This window comes from Protobothrops mucrosquamatus, unplaced genomic scaffold, assembly GCF_001527695.2.
Source record: "Protobothrops mucrosquamatus isolate PMUCROS unplaced genomic scaffold, P.Mucros_1.0 scaffold_226, whole genome shotgun sequence".
NCBI lineage: Eukaryota > Metazoa > Chordata > Lepidosauria > Squamata > Viperidae > Protobothrops > Protobothrops mucrosquamatus.
In genome coordinates this window covers 811,979-831,701 of record NW_015386302.1, presented here as the reverse complement: position 1 = coordinate 831,701, position 19,723 = coordinate 811,979, and the positions used below count along the sequence as shown (strand labels likewise).

Below are 19,723 nucleotides of genomic sequence, written 5' to 3'. Positions count from 1 at the left end.
TTCTCGTAATGTATTGTTTTCATCAAAATAACGTACATATGCCATCAATAAAGCATTATTATCTGCAATGGTAGACTCATCCAATTGCATGGAAAATGAAGAGTTTTGGAGAATACTTATAAGTTTTTTTTCAACATTAACTGCCATTTCTTCAATTCGTCGCTTTACTGTGCTATCGCTTAGGGGCAACGTTTTTAAAATTTCAGGTATATCCTGATGCATTACTGTTGAGATAAATTCTTTTATAGAGGGTATTATTACAGTTTCTCCAATATTATAGCTTTTACCACTTTTTGCAATTAATTGTGAAATGTGATAAGCGGCAATTAATCCATCTTCGTTCGCTGCATGTTGTTTCTTAAATGATGCAACGATTGTTGAACAATTTTGAAATTTTTTATATATTTTCTGAAAATATTCAATGGGCTTGAATATTTGGATGCTTTGTAGAAAGATGTTCTCACAATCGACTTGGCTTCATTGCCTCATTGGATAATGTTTTATGATACAATAAACACATTGGATGTTGTTTATTTACAACAGATTCTATGAAACCCATCTTCAGATACTCTGGCAAATAGCCACGAGTGTATTTCTTTTTTTGAGACATAGACTCACAATATTTTGTTTGAAGCTGTAGGCACATGCTCACTCTCACAAATCTAACTGCGTACTGACCAGTGCGACCGCAAACAAAAGAGCCTGCGCCATGTATCGTCGTCTGCGCATGCCTCTCGCGCATTGTGGATTGGGTTTGCGGGGAGCACCGGCTACCAGCTCTGCTTGTCTGTTACAGCTGGGTGGTGTGGAGGGAGATGTGCGAGCTATTCTGAGACGAGGCTCTTTTGTTTGCGGTCACACTATAGCGCCATTTAGTTTCACTTATGTAACGTGAACTAAACTTATGTGCGGGCGATACAAATAGTATATTTTCAGAAATTTAAATTGTCACGGGGAATTTTATGAAAACCTAATGAAAATGTTTTTAAATAATGCTATGAAATTTTTTTTAAAAGTCAATTAAATTAAAAAAAAGGAAAGTGCTTCAATATTGGACAAATCCCCTACCGCCCACCATGAAAGCTGGAACGCCCACTAGTGGGCGGTAGGGACCAGGTTGACTACCACTGGTATAGACAATGATAGATGCCTGATTTCCAGCCATCCTTGACAGTTAACCTCTTACATGTAATTTTTGGATAGCTGACACTTGTCCTGCAACATGAATCAAGCAAACCCTAGACATATTCTCTAAATTTGACCACTCCACAATCCAAGAACTCACAGCTTTAGAAGTATGCAGGTACTGAGACACCATTTCTCTCTTGATACTAATGTCTTTCTCCCTTAGAGGCTGCTGCTTTTCCTCATTTAGATTCATATCCACCTAGCAAAGAAAGCATAATAATCATAGAATTATCGTTGGGAGTTATCTAGGAGATCATCAAGTCTACCCATATGTACATTGCAGGATTCCCTACACCATCCCTATTAGATGACTATCCAGTCACATGAAGCTGTATTTGTTTGACAAAATTACAAATAACAATATTTGATTTCTCCCAAATGAATTCTGGTTTTAGGATTTGTGTTTATTTGCTATAGTAGAAAAAGAAATCAAAGTCCTCCTTCCCAGAGCAGAAAGAGAATTTTTCACATCACAAAAATCACACATTCATTTCAGCATAGCTACAAGCAAAGGGGAACTTTTAGCTTTGTTATTCTCAAGATATAATTGTAATGGTACTTACCAGCATCTGCTCAAAGAGAACAAGTACATCTTCATCAGAGATATCCTGCAAAGTTTGACCTGTCCCAGAAATATCCGAGTATGAAGCAGATGAATTCCTATATGTTGTATTGGGTTTTTCTTTCTCTTTCTTTATCCTCATACTGGTGAATCTCTCAAGCTGATTAATAAAATATAAAATTAACACTGGTGTTCTTTTTCTATTCTTCTTTTCCATTCAATTTTAAATTGTGCTACTTTCTTAACTATAATGTATGAGCACTTTGGCAATGTATTTGAAAAATCAAAATCAATGTTCTTTTAAATCTCTTCATGCAATTCTCTAATTATCAGGACTGCACAAAGCTTCTAGTGGTGCTTTGATTCACTGAAGTTTCAACTGAATCATTCCATTAAAAGCGATCAGATCAAAATAGATTTACTTTGATGTACTGAATCAAATGTCTGCAAAATGTTTTACAAAATCGATTGCTTTTCTGCTGCTGTATACAATACACACACCCACATACACACTGTTGCAGATGCAATTCCAAACAGAGAGACCAGTGAGAAGATTAAATGCAGAGTGGCTAACGGATTATCTATCACTGAAATTATGTCCAGCTAAGGAGCTCTGTTATTTTATTAAACTATTAAACTAACTCTTTTGGGTTGGCAAGGCTAATATTACTTTGATTTGTATTTACTTTCTCACCTCTCAATATCTTTGATGTGACCATTTAAGCCTTAACTCACAGTCCCTTGTGACAATAATGTTACAATTCTATATGGTCTCAAGATGGAGGATTGACTCAAGGAAACTCAATATGCCCTCTTGGGTCAAACTCTATGTTAGGGCAGATTTAAACTTTTTGACAATGATTGAACAAGTGCCTAACTTAGGGACTGTCCCAAGCATTCACATGAGTTTCAAAGAATAAACATATGATTTAAGTACTTGTTTTTTGCATTGTTCTTTTGCTAAAATCAGTAGCTATAACACATTTAAAAGAAAATATTGCAACTGTTTCTAGGATAGGGAATGGCAAAACTATAAATACCACTTTTTAGTGTTTCTCACTGCTTCAGCTTACTCCTATTGCTTCTCTGAACAATATAGTATATTTTCACAATCCTGATGCTGCTAACCCCTTTCCAGCTTGCGAATTTGCTTGCCAACTAGCTATGTCATGCCTCTTGGTATCCTAGAACCCATCCACCCCCCAAAAAACCCAGACACAACAAAGATACACTATCCTATAGGGGCAAATCAATTAAAATTCGTCAGTTTTATACCAAGCCTGGTACATCAGAAAAATGGATGGAAATGAAATGCTTACTTTTTGAATAATATTTGAAAGGTTTTCTTTTAAAGTGGGATAGGACATTGTCTGCAGTTTTCACTGCCACTCAACCAGATAAAAGCAGTCTTTCTCAATTTCTATTTTAAAAAGGCCTGCAACATTATCCAAAGCAGAGTATCCTGTCCTTGCATATGCTGATTTTATAACCATCCCTCTCATCTAAATTAAATTCAGTTTGTTTACTGATGGACAATCCACTACCACCACCTTTGGGATACAAAGATTTATTTAGAATTCCTGTCTTCTCACTAGAGGCATATTTAGGTAGTAACAATACTTCAAATTAAGTATCAAGATAATGCGTGCATTTTAAAGATGAGAGAAAACAATGGGAACTCTTGTGGTTGCCTATCATCCCAATGCCTATTATGTACAGGAATACTTCAGAGAATCAGATTTTTATAAAGAAGGGGAGGGGTAACATAATATGTTTTCTTCCAGACCCATTCTAGAAAAGCAACCAAGGAGGCCAAGTGGTTAAGAGTTACGCTCTCCTTTCAATCTGTTGGTGCAGACTATATATTTAATCCATTGAACAAACTGGATGCCAGAGTCAAAGTGACACAGCTTCCACAAAAGATGCCATTAAATGATACCATTAAATATGTACAGACATTTCTTGCAAAAAGAGTAGCATCAGGGAATACTATATCATCTTTAAAAATGGTTAATATACTCTATCAAGGCAAACACTTCACAAAAGAAAAAAGTTAGCAGTCAGAAAGCTAATAGTAAAAACCCAGGGAAGAGAATGCACAAAATTTATATTAGAATTTATTAGGATTTACAAAAAACAATTAATGCCAAAAATATATAACACAATTGCTCTTACCTCATCTGCCATTACACGCTTCAAATTCTACAATTGGGGAAAACAAAAAAGGCAGAAAAAAATGAATCAATAGATTACAAAAAATCCAGCGAAAGAGAAAGGGCTAGCAATACACATAACATGGGCATTAATGTCCACAAATATTTTCTTCTTAGTTATTTTCTTCTTAGAAACACAATTAAACCATTTTCTTTAGATCTTATTTAATAGCAATTCTTAAGCCCCCTAGCATTTCATCCAAAGAGCTAAAGAGCGTGAATTGTACTAGAGCAAGCTTTATGTGAATGTGTATTTCAGACAGTATTCTTTGCATACAAAAATCCAAGCTATCTGTAAATACAAAAACCAAGATATTCTAAAACACATTTTTAAAATATGAAGACAACATATTTCTGGAGAAGAGTTCCAAACTGTATGTGAAGAATAAAAGACAAAAATAGAGGATACTGGGCGAAAAATCATTGGAAAAAGAACGATTTAACTGATAGAATATCTATTTGAATTATCTGCATTTTTGCATTTAAGCTATAAGTTTCAATAATGCAAAAGAGTCTCCTGCTTCAGCAGGAGGTTGGACTAGAAGACCTCCAAGGTCCCTTCCAACTCTGTTATTCCTTATTCTATTCTGTATTTTGTAAAAAGCATCAGCAAATAGTCCCAAAGGTCCTTTTTCAAAAGGCAACTGGACTTTGTTTTTCCTTGAACACATTTCACTTCTCATCCAAGAAGCTTCTTCAGTCCTGATGGAGTCAGAAATGAAGACGCTTCTTGAATGAGAAGCGAATCATGACCTGGATGACTGAGAATCTCCATAGACATCAGCAAATAGGAATCCCTTTCAAAGGAAAGAGATAAAATGTAATTCTTTCCCTCCCGCTACAATTTTGAGAAAAGTTCTTCCACTGAATGTATGGGTATGTGCTACCACTTAAAAATATCCCCTCTATGAATTAGAATCCCACATAACAGATATAGGGAACTTTTGACCCATGGAATTTCTGAATTCAGCTTACCATCCCTGGCAGACTCAACTTTCTCTTTTGCTCTGGCTACAATGTATTCTTCACAATCCCATTTTTACTCATAGAAACTTCTCATTTCCAATTAACGGATAAACAAACATGAAAACTCTTTGTCAAACCTTCAAACGATCCTGGCCACATCCAACTTTGGCTCATTTTCGGTTGCCACAGCAATGGGAAGAGGGAAATGTGTTCTCTTAGTTTAGTCATAACAAATATTTTCTTGTGGGAATCAAGGTCAAGCTACCTAAGTTTTGGCAGGCTGGAGTTTCCGTTAGAAAGCCCGCCAAAGTAGATAATTGGGGATTGTGGTATGACATATTATAGGGGCGGGAAGTTCAACTTGTTACTTTGTAACCTTGGCGGGAGGGAACCTTCAGTCTTGGTTTCACCTTTGACCGTGCCGATACTATGTAGCCATTAAAAGTATTCTTTGAGGAATGCAATTGCCTCAGAGTTATTATTTTCTTCTGGTCTCATCTATCGGAACCATGACACTCTTTAAAATTGTGAAATTTTAAACAAGCCTCCAATATGGCATTACTTACCGTATCGTTATGATCTGGCAAACCTAGATATCACTAGAATACTGTAGCACCTAAAGAACCTAAACTTGTAAAGGCATATATTCTGAATACAAAATAAAAAGCTAAATATGAATTGTAAGATTGTCTGTTTTAGACATTTTGAAGATTGCTTTTAAGCCACAAATTTTTCCATAGTTCACATATGGACATCTTTTGGTGTAATCAATTCAAACCAAATTGGGAATTTCATATTTTCTATCATCTGTATATTAGAAAACTTATTTAGAAAGAATAAAAACTTTTCCTTCAAAACAAGAGATGTTTTGTTATTTTACATTCATTTAGCCCGAGTAATCTCTATAATCAGATAAGACCCAGTCATCCAGAATGTAGGCATTAGCATATACAGTACAGTAAAATAATGGGATGTATATTATATTTGAGATCTAAAATGTGTATTGAACAGATGGAGTTCACAATCAGGCATGCAAGCTGCAGTTCCAATGTCACTGCTGCTGACAACAATCTTTGCATAGATCTGAAAGATAGCTGCTTACAGAGATTAATGCATACAGCTAGATAGATTACCAAGGCAGCTACAAACTATAAGTCTGTTTGACTGAATATACTTGCCATACAGAACAATGCTTATCAGGACCGCAAATAGCATTGTGAACATGATGCAATTCAAATCCTTACACTAAACACAATTAATATAATCATACAATGCAAGTATTAAAAGGTACTGTGGAAAACATCTAGTCCAATCCCTACCCAGTGTAGAAATCCACTACTACAAGATGATTTCTATAAGCAGAACATGTTACAATGCCAAAGCAAACAGAAAGGAAATGCAAATGATCACTCTTTATTTTTTTTTAAAAGTTATAAACACAAAATAAAGACTAAGCTAATCTCCTTAAACCAGAAGTGGAAAACATGAAGTCTTTATGTAGCACTGTAGCATGTGACCTAGAAGAATAGCCAATGTGGAGTATAAAACTCTCTTGGTTGTTCTATGTCTCCTGCTACCTTTCTCTTGCTTGATGTGTTAGCCACTGTGCTCACTGTCTCTTTTTCTATATCCTTCTATATTTTCTCAAAGATCTCCCTCTCAAACTCATGCATGTAACTTGGCTCTTTCTCTATGACTGGTGAGCCTCTAAAAATATTAAATGTGGCTCCACTCAGTAAAACCACCCAATGGTTTAGAAGTGCTATATTTAGATTCCACAAAGTTATAAATGAATGAAGGCGAATATATGTGTCCCAGGATAATGTTGCAGGATCCAATCTGACTGGATCCAGATTGGATCCTGCGAAGTTATGAATGATCTACAATTTATTTTTTCTTTCTGTATTCCATCTAATCCTCACTTTCTTTAATTCCCTTGAGTGTAACTGTATTTAGAATGGAATGGAATGGAATGGAATAGAATAGAATATGGAAGGGACCTTGGAGGTCTTCTAGTCCAGCCCCCCCCCCCCCCGCTCAAGCAGGAGAACCTATATCAGTGGTGGCGAACCTATGGCAAGGGTGCCAGAGGCAGTACTCAGAGCCTTCTCTGTGGGCATGCGCGCCGTCGCCCCAGTCCTAGGCCTTCAGCTGGGTTTTATAAAACCTTTTCGCTTTAGGCCTCTGCCACCGTGCAAAAAAAAAAAAAAAAAGGTTCAATCAGTCAATTTCAATTTTTCACGGGGAAAAAAAAGATCTTGCAAAGTTGGAATTGATTGAACTTTTTAGTCCCCCCCAGTCTGCTGTTACCACCGCAGCCACGCCAACCCAATGGGCCAGACCAACCCAGTAGGCCACACCCACCCAGCACCCGACAATGCGTAAGTGGGTTTGGGGTTGCAGTTTGGGCACTCGGTCTCTAAAAGGTTTGCCATCACTGACCTATACCATCTCAGACAAGTGACTGTCTAATCTCTTCTTAAAACTTCCAGTGATGGAGCGCCCACGATTTCGGAAGGCAAGCTGTTCCACTGGTTTTCTGTCCTCACTGTTAGGAAGTTTCTCTTTAATTCCAGGTTGTTTCTCTCTTTGATCAGTTTCCAACTATTGTTTCTTGTCCTCCCCTCTGGGGCTTTGGAGAATAATTTGATCCCCTCTTATTCGTGGCAGCCCCTCAAATACTGGAATACTGCTATCATGTCACCCCTATTTCTTCTTTTCTTTAGACTAGCCCAAAACACTCAAAGAGCCACTTGGACCCATTTCCCACCGAAAACAAAACACTTGGAGCCGCAAAACCCTTTTGATATCTAAAATGAAGATAACACTGCATATATTCTTTTATACCATTATATATACAAAGGTAAAAAAGGGTATAGGCAGTGTTATCTTCATTTTAGATGTCAAAAGGGTCTCTCAGTCTCTCCCCCCCCCTCTCTCTTTCTCTCCCTCTCTCTCTTCCCCCCTCTCTCCCTCTCTCCGATCTTCTGCTCACCTGGCAAGCTGGCTTCAAGCTGTTCTCCAACAAGCTCAGGGGTAGGCAATCTCGGCTCTTTTATGACTCATGAACTTCAACTCCCAGAATTCCTGAGCCAGCATAACTGGGCTAGCTAGCTCTCTCCTGCCCTTCCTGCTTCCTGCAGAGATGCAGCCAAGGCAGGAGCCCCACCCAGTAAGCTTTTCAGCTCATCGGAGAACACTGTGAGTCCACTCTTTTTTACACACAGAGAGGGGGGGGGGGAAGCGCAAGTGCCTCTCTCTGTCTCTGTCTGCAAATGGCAGAGGAGGCTGGGAGCCGCAGGGGAAGGCTCAAAGAGCCACATGTGGCTCTGGAGCCGCAGGTTGCTGACCTGTGGACTAGCTAAACCCAAGTCCTGCAGCTGTTCTTCATATGTTTTAAGTCTCCAGGCCTTTGATCATTTTAGTTGCTCTTCTCTGAATTTTTTCCAAGGTCTCAACATCTTTTTTGTAGTGTGATTACCAAAATTGGTTGCAGTATTCCAAGTGTGGTCTCACTAGGGTTTTCTAAAGCGGTACTAATACTTTGCGTGATCTTGATTCTATGCCTCTGTTTATATAACCCGGGATTTTATTAGTTTTGGCTGCTGCAAGAAATAAAGGAAGCTGACCAGAACTTCACATTAGATCTTCCATGTTTCTATACACTACTGTCTAAATTGCTCATTTTTACTTCATTTTATATTGCAGCCTCAAGCTTAAATTCTATTTGAGCAAATGCAACTCTTCTCATACTTCTCATTTGGGTAAAAGAATTCAGCCTCCCTAGCATTTCATATCTGACTAAAACAGTCTCCATCTCTCTTTGTGGTTTCAAATACAGGAAACAGGCTACCCACCCAAAAGCTTACAGCTAACGGAACAGTGAAGTGATGAAATGAGTTAACAAGCAAACACTTTTGAAACTGTTACACCCAAAAGACTATCCAGCATGCTTCAATATTACAAAAGTAGAAATCATTTACTGATAGCTAAAGCATGTCGGCCTCACTTGTGCTTCTGCCCTGCTCTAACACATCAAAATATTAAATTTTTGACAGATGTACCATAAAATGTCAAAAGCCGCAACACCAACAAAAGAAAAAATGCAAATCAGATCTAGATTGAGAGGAAGTCATTACTCAAAGAACAGGAACTTCAGGTTGTCTTGTTGACTTTCATGATGAATTACTACATAGGCAGCATCAACTAAGTAGCTACTTTATTCATATACAGTATTACTGTATGAGAGAGACAGAGAGAGACAGACGGAGGGAGGGGGAGAGAGAGAGAGAGAGAGAGAGAGAGAGAGAGAGAGAGAGAGAGAGAGAGAGAGAGAGAGAGAGAGAGAGAGAGAGAGAGAGAGAGAGAGAGAGAAAGAGAGAGAGGATGGACAGACAAATAGATATGATAGCATTCTGTTTTTCTATGGAGATTCTCAGTCATTCAGGTCAAGGTTGTCCCAAAGGTGCTTTTTCAAAAGACCAATCGATTTCCTTTGTTTTTTCTCTTTAAGATGTTTTTCTTCTCATTTAAGAAGCATTTTCAGTTCTGACTGACTGCAATCATCTAGTTCAGCAGCTCCCAACCTTTTCTATACCCCATGCCCCTAGAAAGCTTCTGATATATTCTCGCACCCCTTACAAAAGTTTGAAATAACAGCAACGAATTATGCATATACACTACAATTTTGAAAACCCAAGTTTTTGCACCCCCTGGAATATTGTCTCGCACCCCCAGGAGGTGCGAGCACCCCCGGTTGGGAACCCCTGATTTAGTTGTTAGCACTTTGAAAGTCGGACATTAGCTCTCAGAGAGTAGTTGAGGATCCTTGGGGGTATAATCTGTGCCCTCAGGGTCACCTGAATCAAAGTGCAAATGGGTATGGAATCTTCTTGGAACTACTGAAAAGACTGTGTTGTAAACAAGAGAAAGGTAGTGTCATATCCCTCCCCCTCTGTTGAGAGAGGGCTGTTCAATTTTAACATAGGTGGTCTCTTTTAACCTTCTTTCAAACCAGTGGCCCTCTTTATCTAGAATGTGGGTTTAAGGAAAACCTGGGGTGGAGGTGGGGGGGATGTGCAACATAAGGCACCTCCTACGCAAAGGAATCAACTTCTCTCCCCCCTCCCGGGTCCTTCTTTGTTGGTGGCTTTTTCAGCAAATATCACCCGCAGCCACAGCAGGATAGGACTGGGGACTGCTGCCTTGAAGCCCCTATTTCTTTCAGTTCACCAATGTGTGTCTTTACTTTGTTTTTTCTCACTTTCTTTGCAACAAGGGTTCATTGAAACACACTAGCAGCTTTGTCCACATTGCACTTGATCCAACAGGTTTTTCTATGAGGCAGAAGCAGCAGCTGCTGCAGCAACTTTTTTCCCACTTGCTCAGGCAAAAGTGGAACATTTTCATTTCCCCATCTTTAATGAATTGGCAGCTAGTTTGTTCAGGTGGAATGTGAAGTTTTACATGCCATCCTCCACAAATAAAATGCAAACTCCTTAATTTGCTTGCAATATTTACACTTCAAGAATTCCTGAATTAGTGGTATTGAGAAGGCAATTAGAGCAGAAAATGTATAAGGCACTCTCCAGCTCAGATATTCTAAGATTCTAGGAAGACAGTAAAAATGGACACTGAAGTGTTTTATTTTTAAAAATTTAAATTACATTTTAATATTTCTTAAAGCGTCGTGTAAAAAATTACAGCCAACTTGAAGATATCAAACTAATCAGTTATGATAACTCCCAATTACATTCTATAAACATGCATATGGACAACACTATATGAGCTGACAGATCTCACTTATTCTGCAGTGGGCCTTCTAAAACAAGAGACAACCAAAATCTTACTTCTCACTAAAAGTGCAAAGAAAAATATGTGGGGCTGGAACCAAATTGACACTATTGCAAGATATCTAATCAACCTAATTAGCAGAATCCTTTTAGTTCTTTAGTATCTGATGACAGCTTGTGAACAATTGGGCACAAAGAAATAAATAAACAAATCCCATCCCTAAATCCAGGAAGAATTAAACTCAGAATACCTAGATAATATTAAATCACCATCTATCTTATTTTGTAGGTTTTACCATGAAATCCAGTAAAGCCCCAAGTACTACCACTTCAAGGTTCACAGAATAAAAAAAAAAATAGTCCAACCTATCAAAAGCAGCACCATAGGAGACAGAACTGGAATTCAAATCAAAATAGGCAAGAAAACACCTATCCACTCTAGATGAGTTCAAATCGCCAGGACCAGATGGATTTCATCCAGGATTCTGAAGGAGATGGCAGATGGAATCACAGAACCACTGAACAAAACCTTTTTAGATCTAGAGCATGGGGAAACTACTAGAGGTCAGGAAAAGAGATAATGTGGTTCTAATCTACAAAAAGGGGAAAATGGAACCAGGAAACTACAATCACCCTGACGTCAATACCTGGAAAAATTCTGAAAAAGATAATCAAGCAATGAATTTGTGAGTAACTAGAAACGAGCAAGGAGATTACTATAAGCCAGCATGGGTTCATTAAAAACAGATCATGCCAAACAAATCTTATTGCCTTCTTTGACAAAGTGACTGAATAAGTGGATCAGAGAAATACTATGGACAGTTTACCTAGGCTTCAGTAACGTATTTGACAAAGTAGACCACAGCCTACTTCTTGGTAAGATAGAACAATATGGGACACATAGTACAACCACCAGATTGGCTGACCAACTGTATTCAGTGGAATTATATCTCCATCAGTGGTCCCCAATTTTTCCAGCTCTGCGGAACGGCAGCAGCAGCGGGGGGGAGGGGGGAGAAGGGATGGTTTGTGTGTGCCCACCACTTGTACAAATGCAGCTTTGCGCACTTGCCACTTACACAGCCTGGTTCCCAACAGGCCACAGACCAGTCCCGGGCCACAGATCAGGGATTGGGGACCTCTTATCTACATGGAGGGAAGCATGCAGTGTTGTACTTCAAGGCTCTATTGGGCCTAGTACAACATTTTCGTAAAAGAGCTAGATGAAGGAATAGATGGGGAACTCAACAAATCTGCAGACAACACCAGCCTAGGGGAAATAGCTAATATTTCAGAAGACAAACTCAAGATTCAGAAGGATCTTGATGGACTTAAACCCTGGGCCTTATTCAATAAATTGCAATTCAGTGTTGACAAAAGTAAGGTCCTATACATAGGCAAGAAAAACCAAATGTACAGGTATAGAACAGGTGGTACCTGGCTCAACAGTAGTATTAAATGAGAGGAATCTAATGTCCTAGTGGACTAGCACTTAAGTATGAGCCAGCAGGGTGCTGCAACTGCCCAAAAAACCAATGCAGTCCTAGGCTGCATCAACAGAGGGATAGCATCTAGATTCTAAGAAGTAAGTGATAGTGCAGCTTTATACTGTACTGGTAAGACCACACACTTGGAATACTGCATGCAGTTATGCTCACTATGATACAAAAAAGGTGCTGAGTCCCTAGAAAGAGTACAGAGAAGAGATAATGATAATGGGTCTGGAGGCTAAATCATACAATGAACAGGTGAGGGAACTAGGTATGTCTAGTCTAATAAAGAGGAGGACTAGGGGTGAGATGACAACAGTACTTGAGGAGCTCTCATGAAGAGAGGACAACCTATTTTCCAAAACACCTGAAGGCCAGACAAGAAGTAACAGATAGAAGATCATTAAAGGAATCCAACTTAGAACTAAGGAGAAATTTTCTGATGGTAAGAACAATTAATCAATGGAATGGCTTCCCTCCAGAAATTGTGGGTGCTGCATCACAGGAGGTTTTTAAGAAAAGACTGGACAACAGTTTGTCTAGAATGATAGAAGGTCTGCTCAAGTAGGGAGTTGGACTAAAAGACCTCCAAGGTCCTTTCCAGCACTGTTATTCTATGTTCTATTTCTTTAAAAATTATGAGCTAAGTATTCTCAACTACAACAGACTCCATATAACCTAATACCAAACCATGTTGCACATATTTGCCAATACAGTCATACTTCGGCACTCAACTGCTTCAAAACTCATCAAATTCGGTATTCAATGATGTTATTTAATTTGATTTTAGAACAGAAATTATTTATTTATTATTGTGGTTTTTAGTATCGCCTGTTCACCGCCCTGAGTCCCGTAAGGGAGATAGGGCGGTATATAAATTTAATAAATAAATAAATAAATTTTAAAGCAGAAATTTTGTCCTGGGATTCATCTTTCTCCCAGTATTGAATGCATAAGGAAGAAATTGTTGACATCGGCTATCTCATGATTCACTATTTCTTCTGGCTGAAATAGTGGGTCACAAGGTAAGTCATGTGGTTTTCTCAAAACTAGTTAGTTTTAGGATTCATCGCATCTTCCAGAACAAATTATTGACAAGTATCAATAACTAAATTTGGCCAACAATATTCAAAAATCTTGAGAGACTCAAAATAATAAGTTTGCATAACCCACATGCAGTCTCTGGGGCAATCAACCCAACACAGTAATCTTTATCACTATTTTCATTCCATAAGCAAGTCAAATGGCAGACGGTAATGGATATACATAGCTTTGTCTAAAACAGCCTGGATATTACAGGGCCTTGCTCAAATATGGAATTTGACACAGAGAGCAATAATTGATTTTAGTGTCAGATAATTTTATCTCAATTGAGAAAATTATTATCGCTTCTTCCAAGGAAATATCCATCATTTCCATCATCTCAGACAAATGGTTGTCCAATCTCTTCTTGAAAATTCCACCAACGGAGCACCCATAACTCCCGGAGGCAAGCTGTTCCACTGACTGTTCTCATTGTCATGAAATATCTCCTTAGTTTTAAGTTGGATCTCTCTTTAGTAATCCTTTTCCTGCCCTCAGGTGCTTTGGAAAACAACCCCCTCTTCTCTGTGACAGTCCCTCTACTGAAAGATAGCTATCATTTCACCCCCCAATCCTTATTTTCATTAGGCTGCACACACCTAGTTCTCTTAACTGGTCATCATACAGTTTAGCTTCCAAACCTGTTATCTTTATTGCTTTTCTCTGCACTCTCTCTAAAGTCTCAACATACTTTTTATATCATGATGACCAGAATTGGACACGATAGTCTAAGTTTGGGCTCATCAGTACAATATAAAGTGGTACTATCACTTCTCATGATCTTATTGCTCTGCTGATGCAAAGTACGATTGCGTTGGCTTTTTTGGCAACTGTAGCACACTGCTGGCTCATACTTAAGTGGTGGTCTATTAGGTTACCTAAATCTCTCTCACAGTTACTACTGTTAAGCTAGGTGCAACTATTCTATACCTGTGCATTTGGTTTTTTCTGCCTAACTGTAGGACCTTACTTTTCACATCACTGAACTGCATCTTGCTGTATACGGTCCAATATTTAAGTCCACCAAGATTCTTCTGAATCTTGAGCTTATCTCCCAAAGTGGTCACAATTCCCTCTAGCCTGATGTTGCCTGCAAATTTGATTAGCTCCCCTTTTGTCTCTCACTTGACTATGAGCCAGCAGTGTGCAGCAGCAGCCAAAAAAGTTAATACAATCCTGGGTTGTATAAACACAGGCATAGAATCAAGATCACGCAAAGTATTAGTACTGCTTTATAAAACCATAGTAAGACCACACCTGGAATACTGCAGCCAAGTTTCGTTACCATATCACAAAAAAGATGTTGAGAGTCTGGAAAAAATTCAGAAAAGAGCAACTAAGATGATCAAAGGCCTGGAGAGTAAAACATACAAAGAATGGCTATGGGACTTCGACTTGGTTAGTCTAAAGAAAAGGAAAAACTAGGGGAGACATGATAGCAGTATTCCAGTATTTGAGGGGCTGCCACAAAGAAGAGGAGGTCACATTATTCACCAAAGCACCAGAGGGCAGGACAAGAAACATGGTTGGAAACTGACCAAAGAGAGAAGCAACCTGGAATTAAGGAGAAACTTCCTAACAGTGAGGACAGATAACCAGTGGAACAGCTTGCCTTCAGAAATTGTGGGCGCTCCATCACTGGAGATTTTTAAGAAGAGAGTCACTTGTCTGAAATGGTATAGGTTCTCCTGCTCGAGCAGGGGGCTAGACTAGAAGACCTCCAATATTCTATTATTCTATTCTATTCTATTCTCATTTATGAAGATGATATATCCACAGCAGTTCTCTGATCCACTAACTTTGTCATTTTGTCAAAGAAGGCAATAAGATTTATCTGTCATGATCTTTTTTAACAAACCCATGCTGGCTTCTAGTAATCACCTTGTTCATTTCTAGGTAGTCCGAAATGTAGTCAATGATCTTCCAATTCCTATTTAAGCTGGGCAAAACATGCATCAATACAGGATCAGGTAGGTTAAGTATAAAATGCACAAAAAAGTAACTGCACATATATGCTGATAAGAGTCCGAGCTGTCAGGAATTCTGGAAAAGAGAACTGGGAATAAAGTAATAGGACAATGAAAATATCAGCTTGGGGTGTAGCAGCTGTGAAAAAAATGTCCGGCACAAGGTAACTTTAGAAATGCATTGAAAATTAAAGCATCTTGTACAAATGTATGGTATTTCTGCATCTCAATGCAGTGCTGGTTATATTTGAAAAATATAATTCAGCTGCAAAACATGCAGAAGATAGCAACCAAAATGATCAGAGGGCTCCAAATGTCCCTTCAAGAAAAGGCAAGAAACCAGGATCTGAGATGTGAAAAAACAGCAACTGAGGACAGGCATGAATGAGTTATATTAAACTATTCATGACATTAGAAAGTGAACATGGAGAATTTCCACACACACACACACACACCAGAAAGGCAACCTGTTGTACGAGCTAAGGAGTTGGACTAGAACCTGGGAGACTATGAGTTCTAGTACTCCATGAGGTACAGAAGGAAGCTGGATGATTTTAAGTCAGTTGCTATGTCTCAGCTCACCACACCTCACAGGGTTGTAATTGGAAGAAAAGGGAGCATTACAGGCATAACCCTGAGTTGCACAAAATAAAAGCAGAATAAAAATCGAATAAATAATAAACACTAAGACAAGTTGATCAGTGAAGCTAACTGGAAGACGTGAAACAGACAGCTGTGAAATTCATTTCCTCAAGATGTATGATGGTCCCTAACTTGGACAGTTTTTAAAAGGGATTGCGTGATTCAACAAGGTCAACTTTATTAAAGATCTATCAAAGGGTCAAAGAGTTATCTCCAGGTTGGAGGTAGTTTGCTTCCAAATATATGTTGCAAGGGAACAAGTGATGAAAGGTATTTTTCCACCTCTTGCTTGGAGGAACTAGAGGCATCTGGCTGGCTCCTATTGGAAACCAAATGCTGAACTAAGCTGGATCTTGCCTGACTCAACTCTTATATTCTAATCTGCCCTGATCCCTTCAAAAGTATTCTAAGAACAGCTTCAGAGCACTCTGGAAGGAGACTTTACTGCTGGCTAAAAAAATGCAGATAAAGGTCACAGCTTGTTATGTATGTTTACTTTTTCAATGGACCTTAATCCAGGCATGATATAGAAACTTTTAAAGCAGAATATAAGGTTGAACGGTGCAAACTGCAGATGTTACATGCCATTAAAGAAAAATCAAGTGAAGATTGGGGTTAAGGTTAATCAAGATACAGTCCAGGAATCCTGCAAACGCGGAGAACTAAATCTATAGAAAAAACTTCCCAAAAAAGTTGGTGATGCAAGGGTAGAGCCGAGGCCTGACTCACACTCAGGCAGGCAGAATTCAGACTCTGTTATTGGACGGACCCATGAGGAAAGGAAACTTCCTGCCTCGCCCCGTCGAGAAACTGATGGGGCAATGCCTGCACCCATATACAAGGCCGAGCCGGCTCCACCAGCGCAGGGAACCAAAGAAAAGGCAGGTAGGGCAGCTCCGCCAGAGGACTACCCCAAATCCCTCTGCAACAAGGCAGGTGGCCTCCCTCTCTCTCAAAACTACTTACAAATTTCCGCGGTTTCCCCCCGCCGCCGCCTCCACCTGGCTCTCCTGCTACCGCAGCTACCGAAGACTCGTCAGCACTCTTGCCTTTCTTCTTCTCTCGGGCGGCTCCGCGCACGAAGCCGGACCCGCTCCCGCCGCTCTCCATTGCACTGGGCTACTGGCAAGGCTCGCGGCCCGTAGATGACACGACTTCAACTTCAGCGAGCAGAACCAGAAGCGCAGCAGCGGCCAAAGCTGAAGGTGTCTTGCTACACCGGAGACGAGCGCCCGCAGCAGGACTCGCTCACCAACGGCTGATTTAACTATGAACCGCTGCACCGGCTGGGCAGAGCCACTGCTTCCTTGTAGTTCGGAATGTACGCCACGCCCACTGTGTCGTCATCGCGTTCCAGAAAGTAGGCTCCTCAAAATGAGAACGCGGGAAGCCGCCTCTCTGTGGTTGAACAGGTACCGTTGTTATAGAGATAGATCTTGTAGAAACGCCGAGGACGAAACTTCCAAGTTCCCTTTGTTTTTGTTTTTTCCGGGATCGAAAATGAAGCTACTTAATCAACCCAATTATTGGAAACCGATATTTTTTTTCTCATTTATTTTTTTCCTTCGTTTGAAAAAGGTGTGTTTAAATGCAGTTTTTAAACTCTGTAAACAATTTTTGGTCGTTTCCAGCAAAACCTCACAAAGAAATAGCCATTTAGGTCAAACAAATCTCACAATCCAACTGGGGCATTCGATTGCTTTCAAAAGTCTTGGATCAATTGACTTGTGTTGCCAACGTTACTCAAGACTCAAAATATGTTTCATAATAAAAGCCGTTTTAAAAATGTAGGAGGACCTACTTTTTCTGCTAGTTTTACTATAATACGTTTGAGCTATGCTGAAATCCAGGATTTTTGTACTGTTTTTACACTAGCAGAAGTCATTTATATTACAAGTACTCATAGTGAAGCCAGGGTCTATGGCCACAATATGACTGAATATTATAGATCCATAATTAATACCTATACATTATAGCTTTTTTCTCTATTGCCAAAAGCCTCAAACATTCTGTATGTGAGGCCTGTTTTTCCTAATTTTGAATCTTGTATGTGAAATGAGAATATCCAACACTGAACAATAATAGACTGAAAATGTAATAAAAAGCAACAGGCATGTAACATAAGCCCTTCTATCAGAAAATTTCTTCTTAGTTTCAAATTGGATTTCTAAGGAGCCAGCCATTGTTTCTTGTCCTGCCCTCAAGTGCTATGGAGAATAAGTCGACCCCCTCTTCTCTGTGACAGCCCCTAAAGTACTGGAAGACAACTATTATGTCACCCCTAATCCTTCTCTTCAATAGGCTAGACCAGTGATGGCGAACCTTTTAGAGACTGAGTGCCCAAACAGCAACCCAAAACCCACTTATGTATCGCCGGGTGCTGGGTGGGCATGGCCCATTGGGTGGGTGTGGCTATGGTAGTCATGGCAGACTGGGTGGGTGTGGCTACGGTGGGTGTGGCCACCTTGATGCTCCTGAGGAGGGATGCCTATGGGGGCCGGGCAGGGTTGGGGGAGATCCAGGGGGTCTCTGACAGGTGGGGCAGTGGGCAGGAGGCTCGTCCTGCAGGGTGAGGCAAGGTGAGGGAGGGGGCAGGGCAGGGGTGCCATTGCCATGGGGCAAGGCGAGGCAGGGGCTGGGGCAGGGGCTGGTTGCAGACAAAGGGCGGCTCCGGTGAGGAGGAGGTGGAGGAAGAGGGTTTAAGTAAGCTTAGCAACCAGAGTGGGGATCTCCCCCCAAAACAAATGTGCTTCGTGGGTAACCTCAAAGCATGACAGAAGAGACCAAAACCTGCTGCAACCACCCAGCAGATGGGAAGGGAATAAAAACCAAACAGCCACTCCCCCGCCAATCCTCAACAGAAATGCTCACGACAACGAAAGCCTCGGACATGGGAAAGAATGCGGGCAGGCGGGCATCTTGCTCAGCTGATGGCTTGGGGGGGAGGGGGCAGCTACATCCCCTCCCAAACGCTGCCCTCTCACGAAAACAGGATGAAAACTCCAAAAAGTGACAACGAAAAAAAGTTAAAACAGAAGAGTGTCTCGCAATGGTTTTCTTCCCCACTTCCTTCTAGCTGCAGTTTAAATATGTAAAGACCACAAAATAAAAAACTTGGCTTTCTCTTGTTTTAATTCAGAAGGCAGGAATGGGAGGATTGGGGGGGGGTTGTTTGTTTCAAAGGAAGGGAAGAATGTTGGCTGAGGAATTCTGGGAGTCCACAAGTCATAAAAGAACCAAGTTTGAAGATCCCTGTTGTAAACCAATGTTTGGAAACACCTCCATGAGAGCCAGGTTTTGCACACACATGTATGTTTGGGACTACATCACCCTGTTCCAGTCTGATCCCTCCTGAACATGGGTGTCCACTTAAAATTAGGGACCTCCTAATTTTTCAGGCCTTCCAACGCGCAGCTCCCCTCCTTCATCAAACCATCACCCAACAGGACAGGAATTGCCTGCAGACAGAAACCGATGAAAGTCGAATCGGTTTTCAAGGCGGCTTAGTCAGGAAAAAGGTCCGAACATGCCCAGGTCGGTTGATTATCTCAACAACTTAAACCAAACGCTGCATCTAAGCGGCCACTCCGCTACTTCTTCCACTTACTGAGCCCGGGACTCCCCCCCTCAGGCTTAAAAATCTTCCAGGCCAGCCCAACACACGGCTTTCCCAACAACTGGAGGATGGAGCTCCCATCATCCACAGTCAGCCATACCTCCGGCCTGTTTGCTGGCAACAACGCTGGAAAATCGGTCCAAAGGGAGCCAGTCAGTTAGCTCCAATTCTCAAAACTCGCAGCTTTGGACGGAGAAAGTCTCC

At 40.3% G+C, this 19,723-nt stretch overlaps 1 protein-coding gene across 1 annotated transcript in view; it reads right to left on the bottom strand.

Moving 5' to 3' along the window:
* The window catches only part of DIAPH1 (diaphanous related formin 1), a 92,317-nt gene extending 75,431 nt beyond the window's left edge, over positions 1-16,886 (bottom strand). The window contains exons 1-4 of the mRNA XM_029286737.1: positions 16,870-16,886; positions 3,926-3,952; positions 1,752-1,910; positions 1,286-1,387 (exon numbers count right to left, since the gene is read on the bottom strand). Coding sequence (XP_029142570.1) covers positions 1,286-1,387; positions 1,752-1,910; positions 3,926-3,937 — 273 coding nt within the window. The 5' untranslated portion in view covers positions 3,938-3,952; positions 16,870-16,886. The remainder of the gene's footprint in view (positions 1-1,285; positions 1,388-1,751; positions 1,911-3,925; positions 3,953-16,869) is intronic.
* Between the last annotated feature and the right edge of the window lie 2,837 nt (positions 16,887-19,723).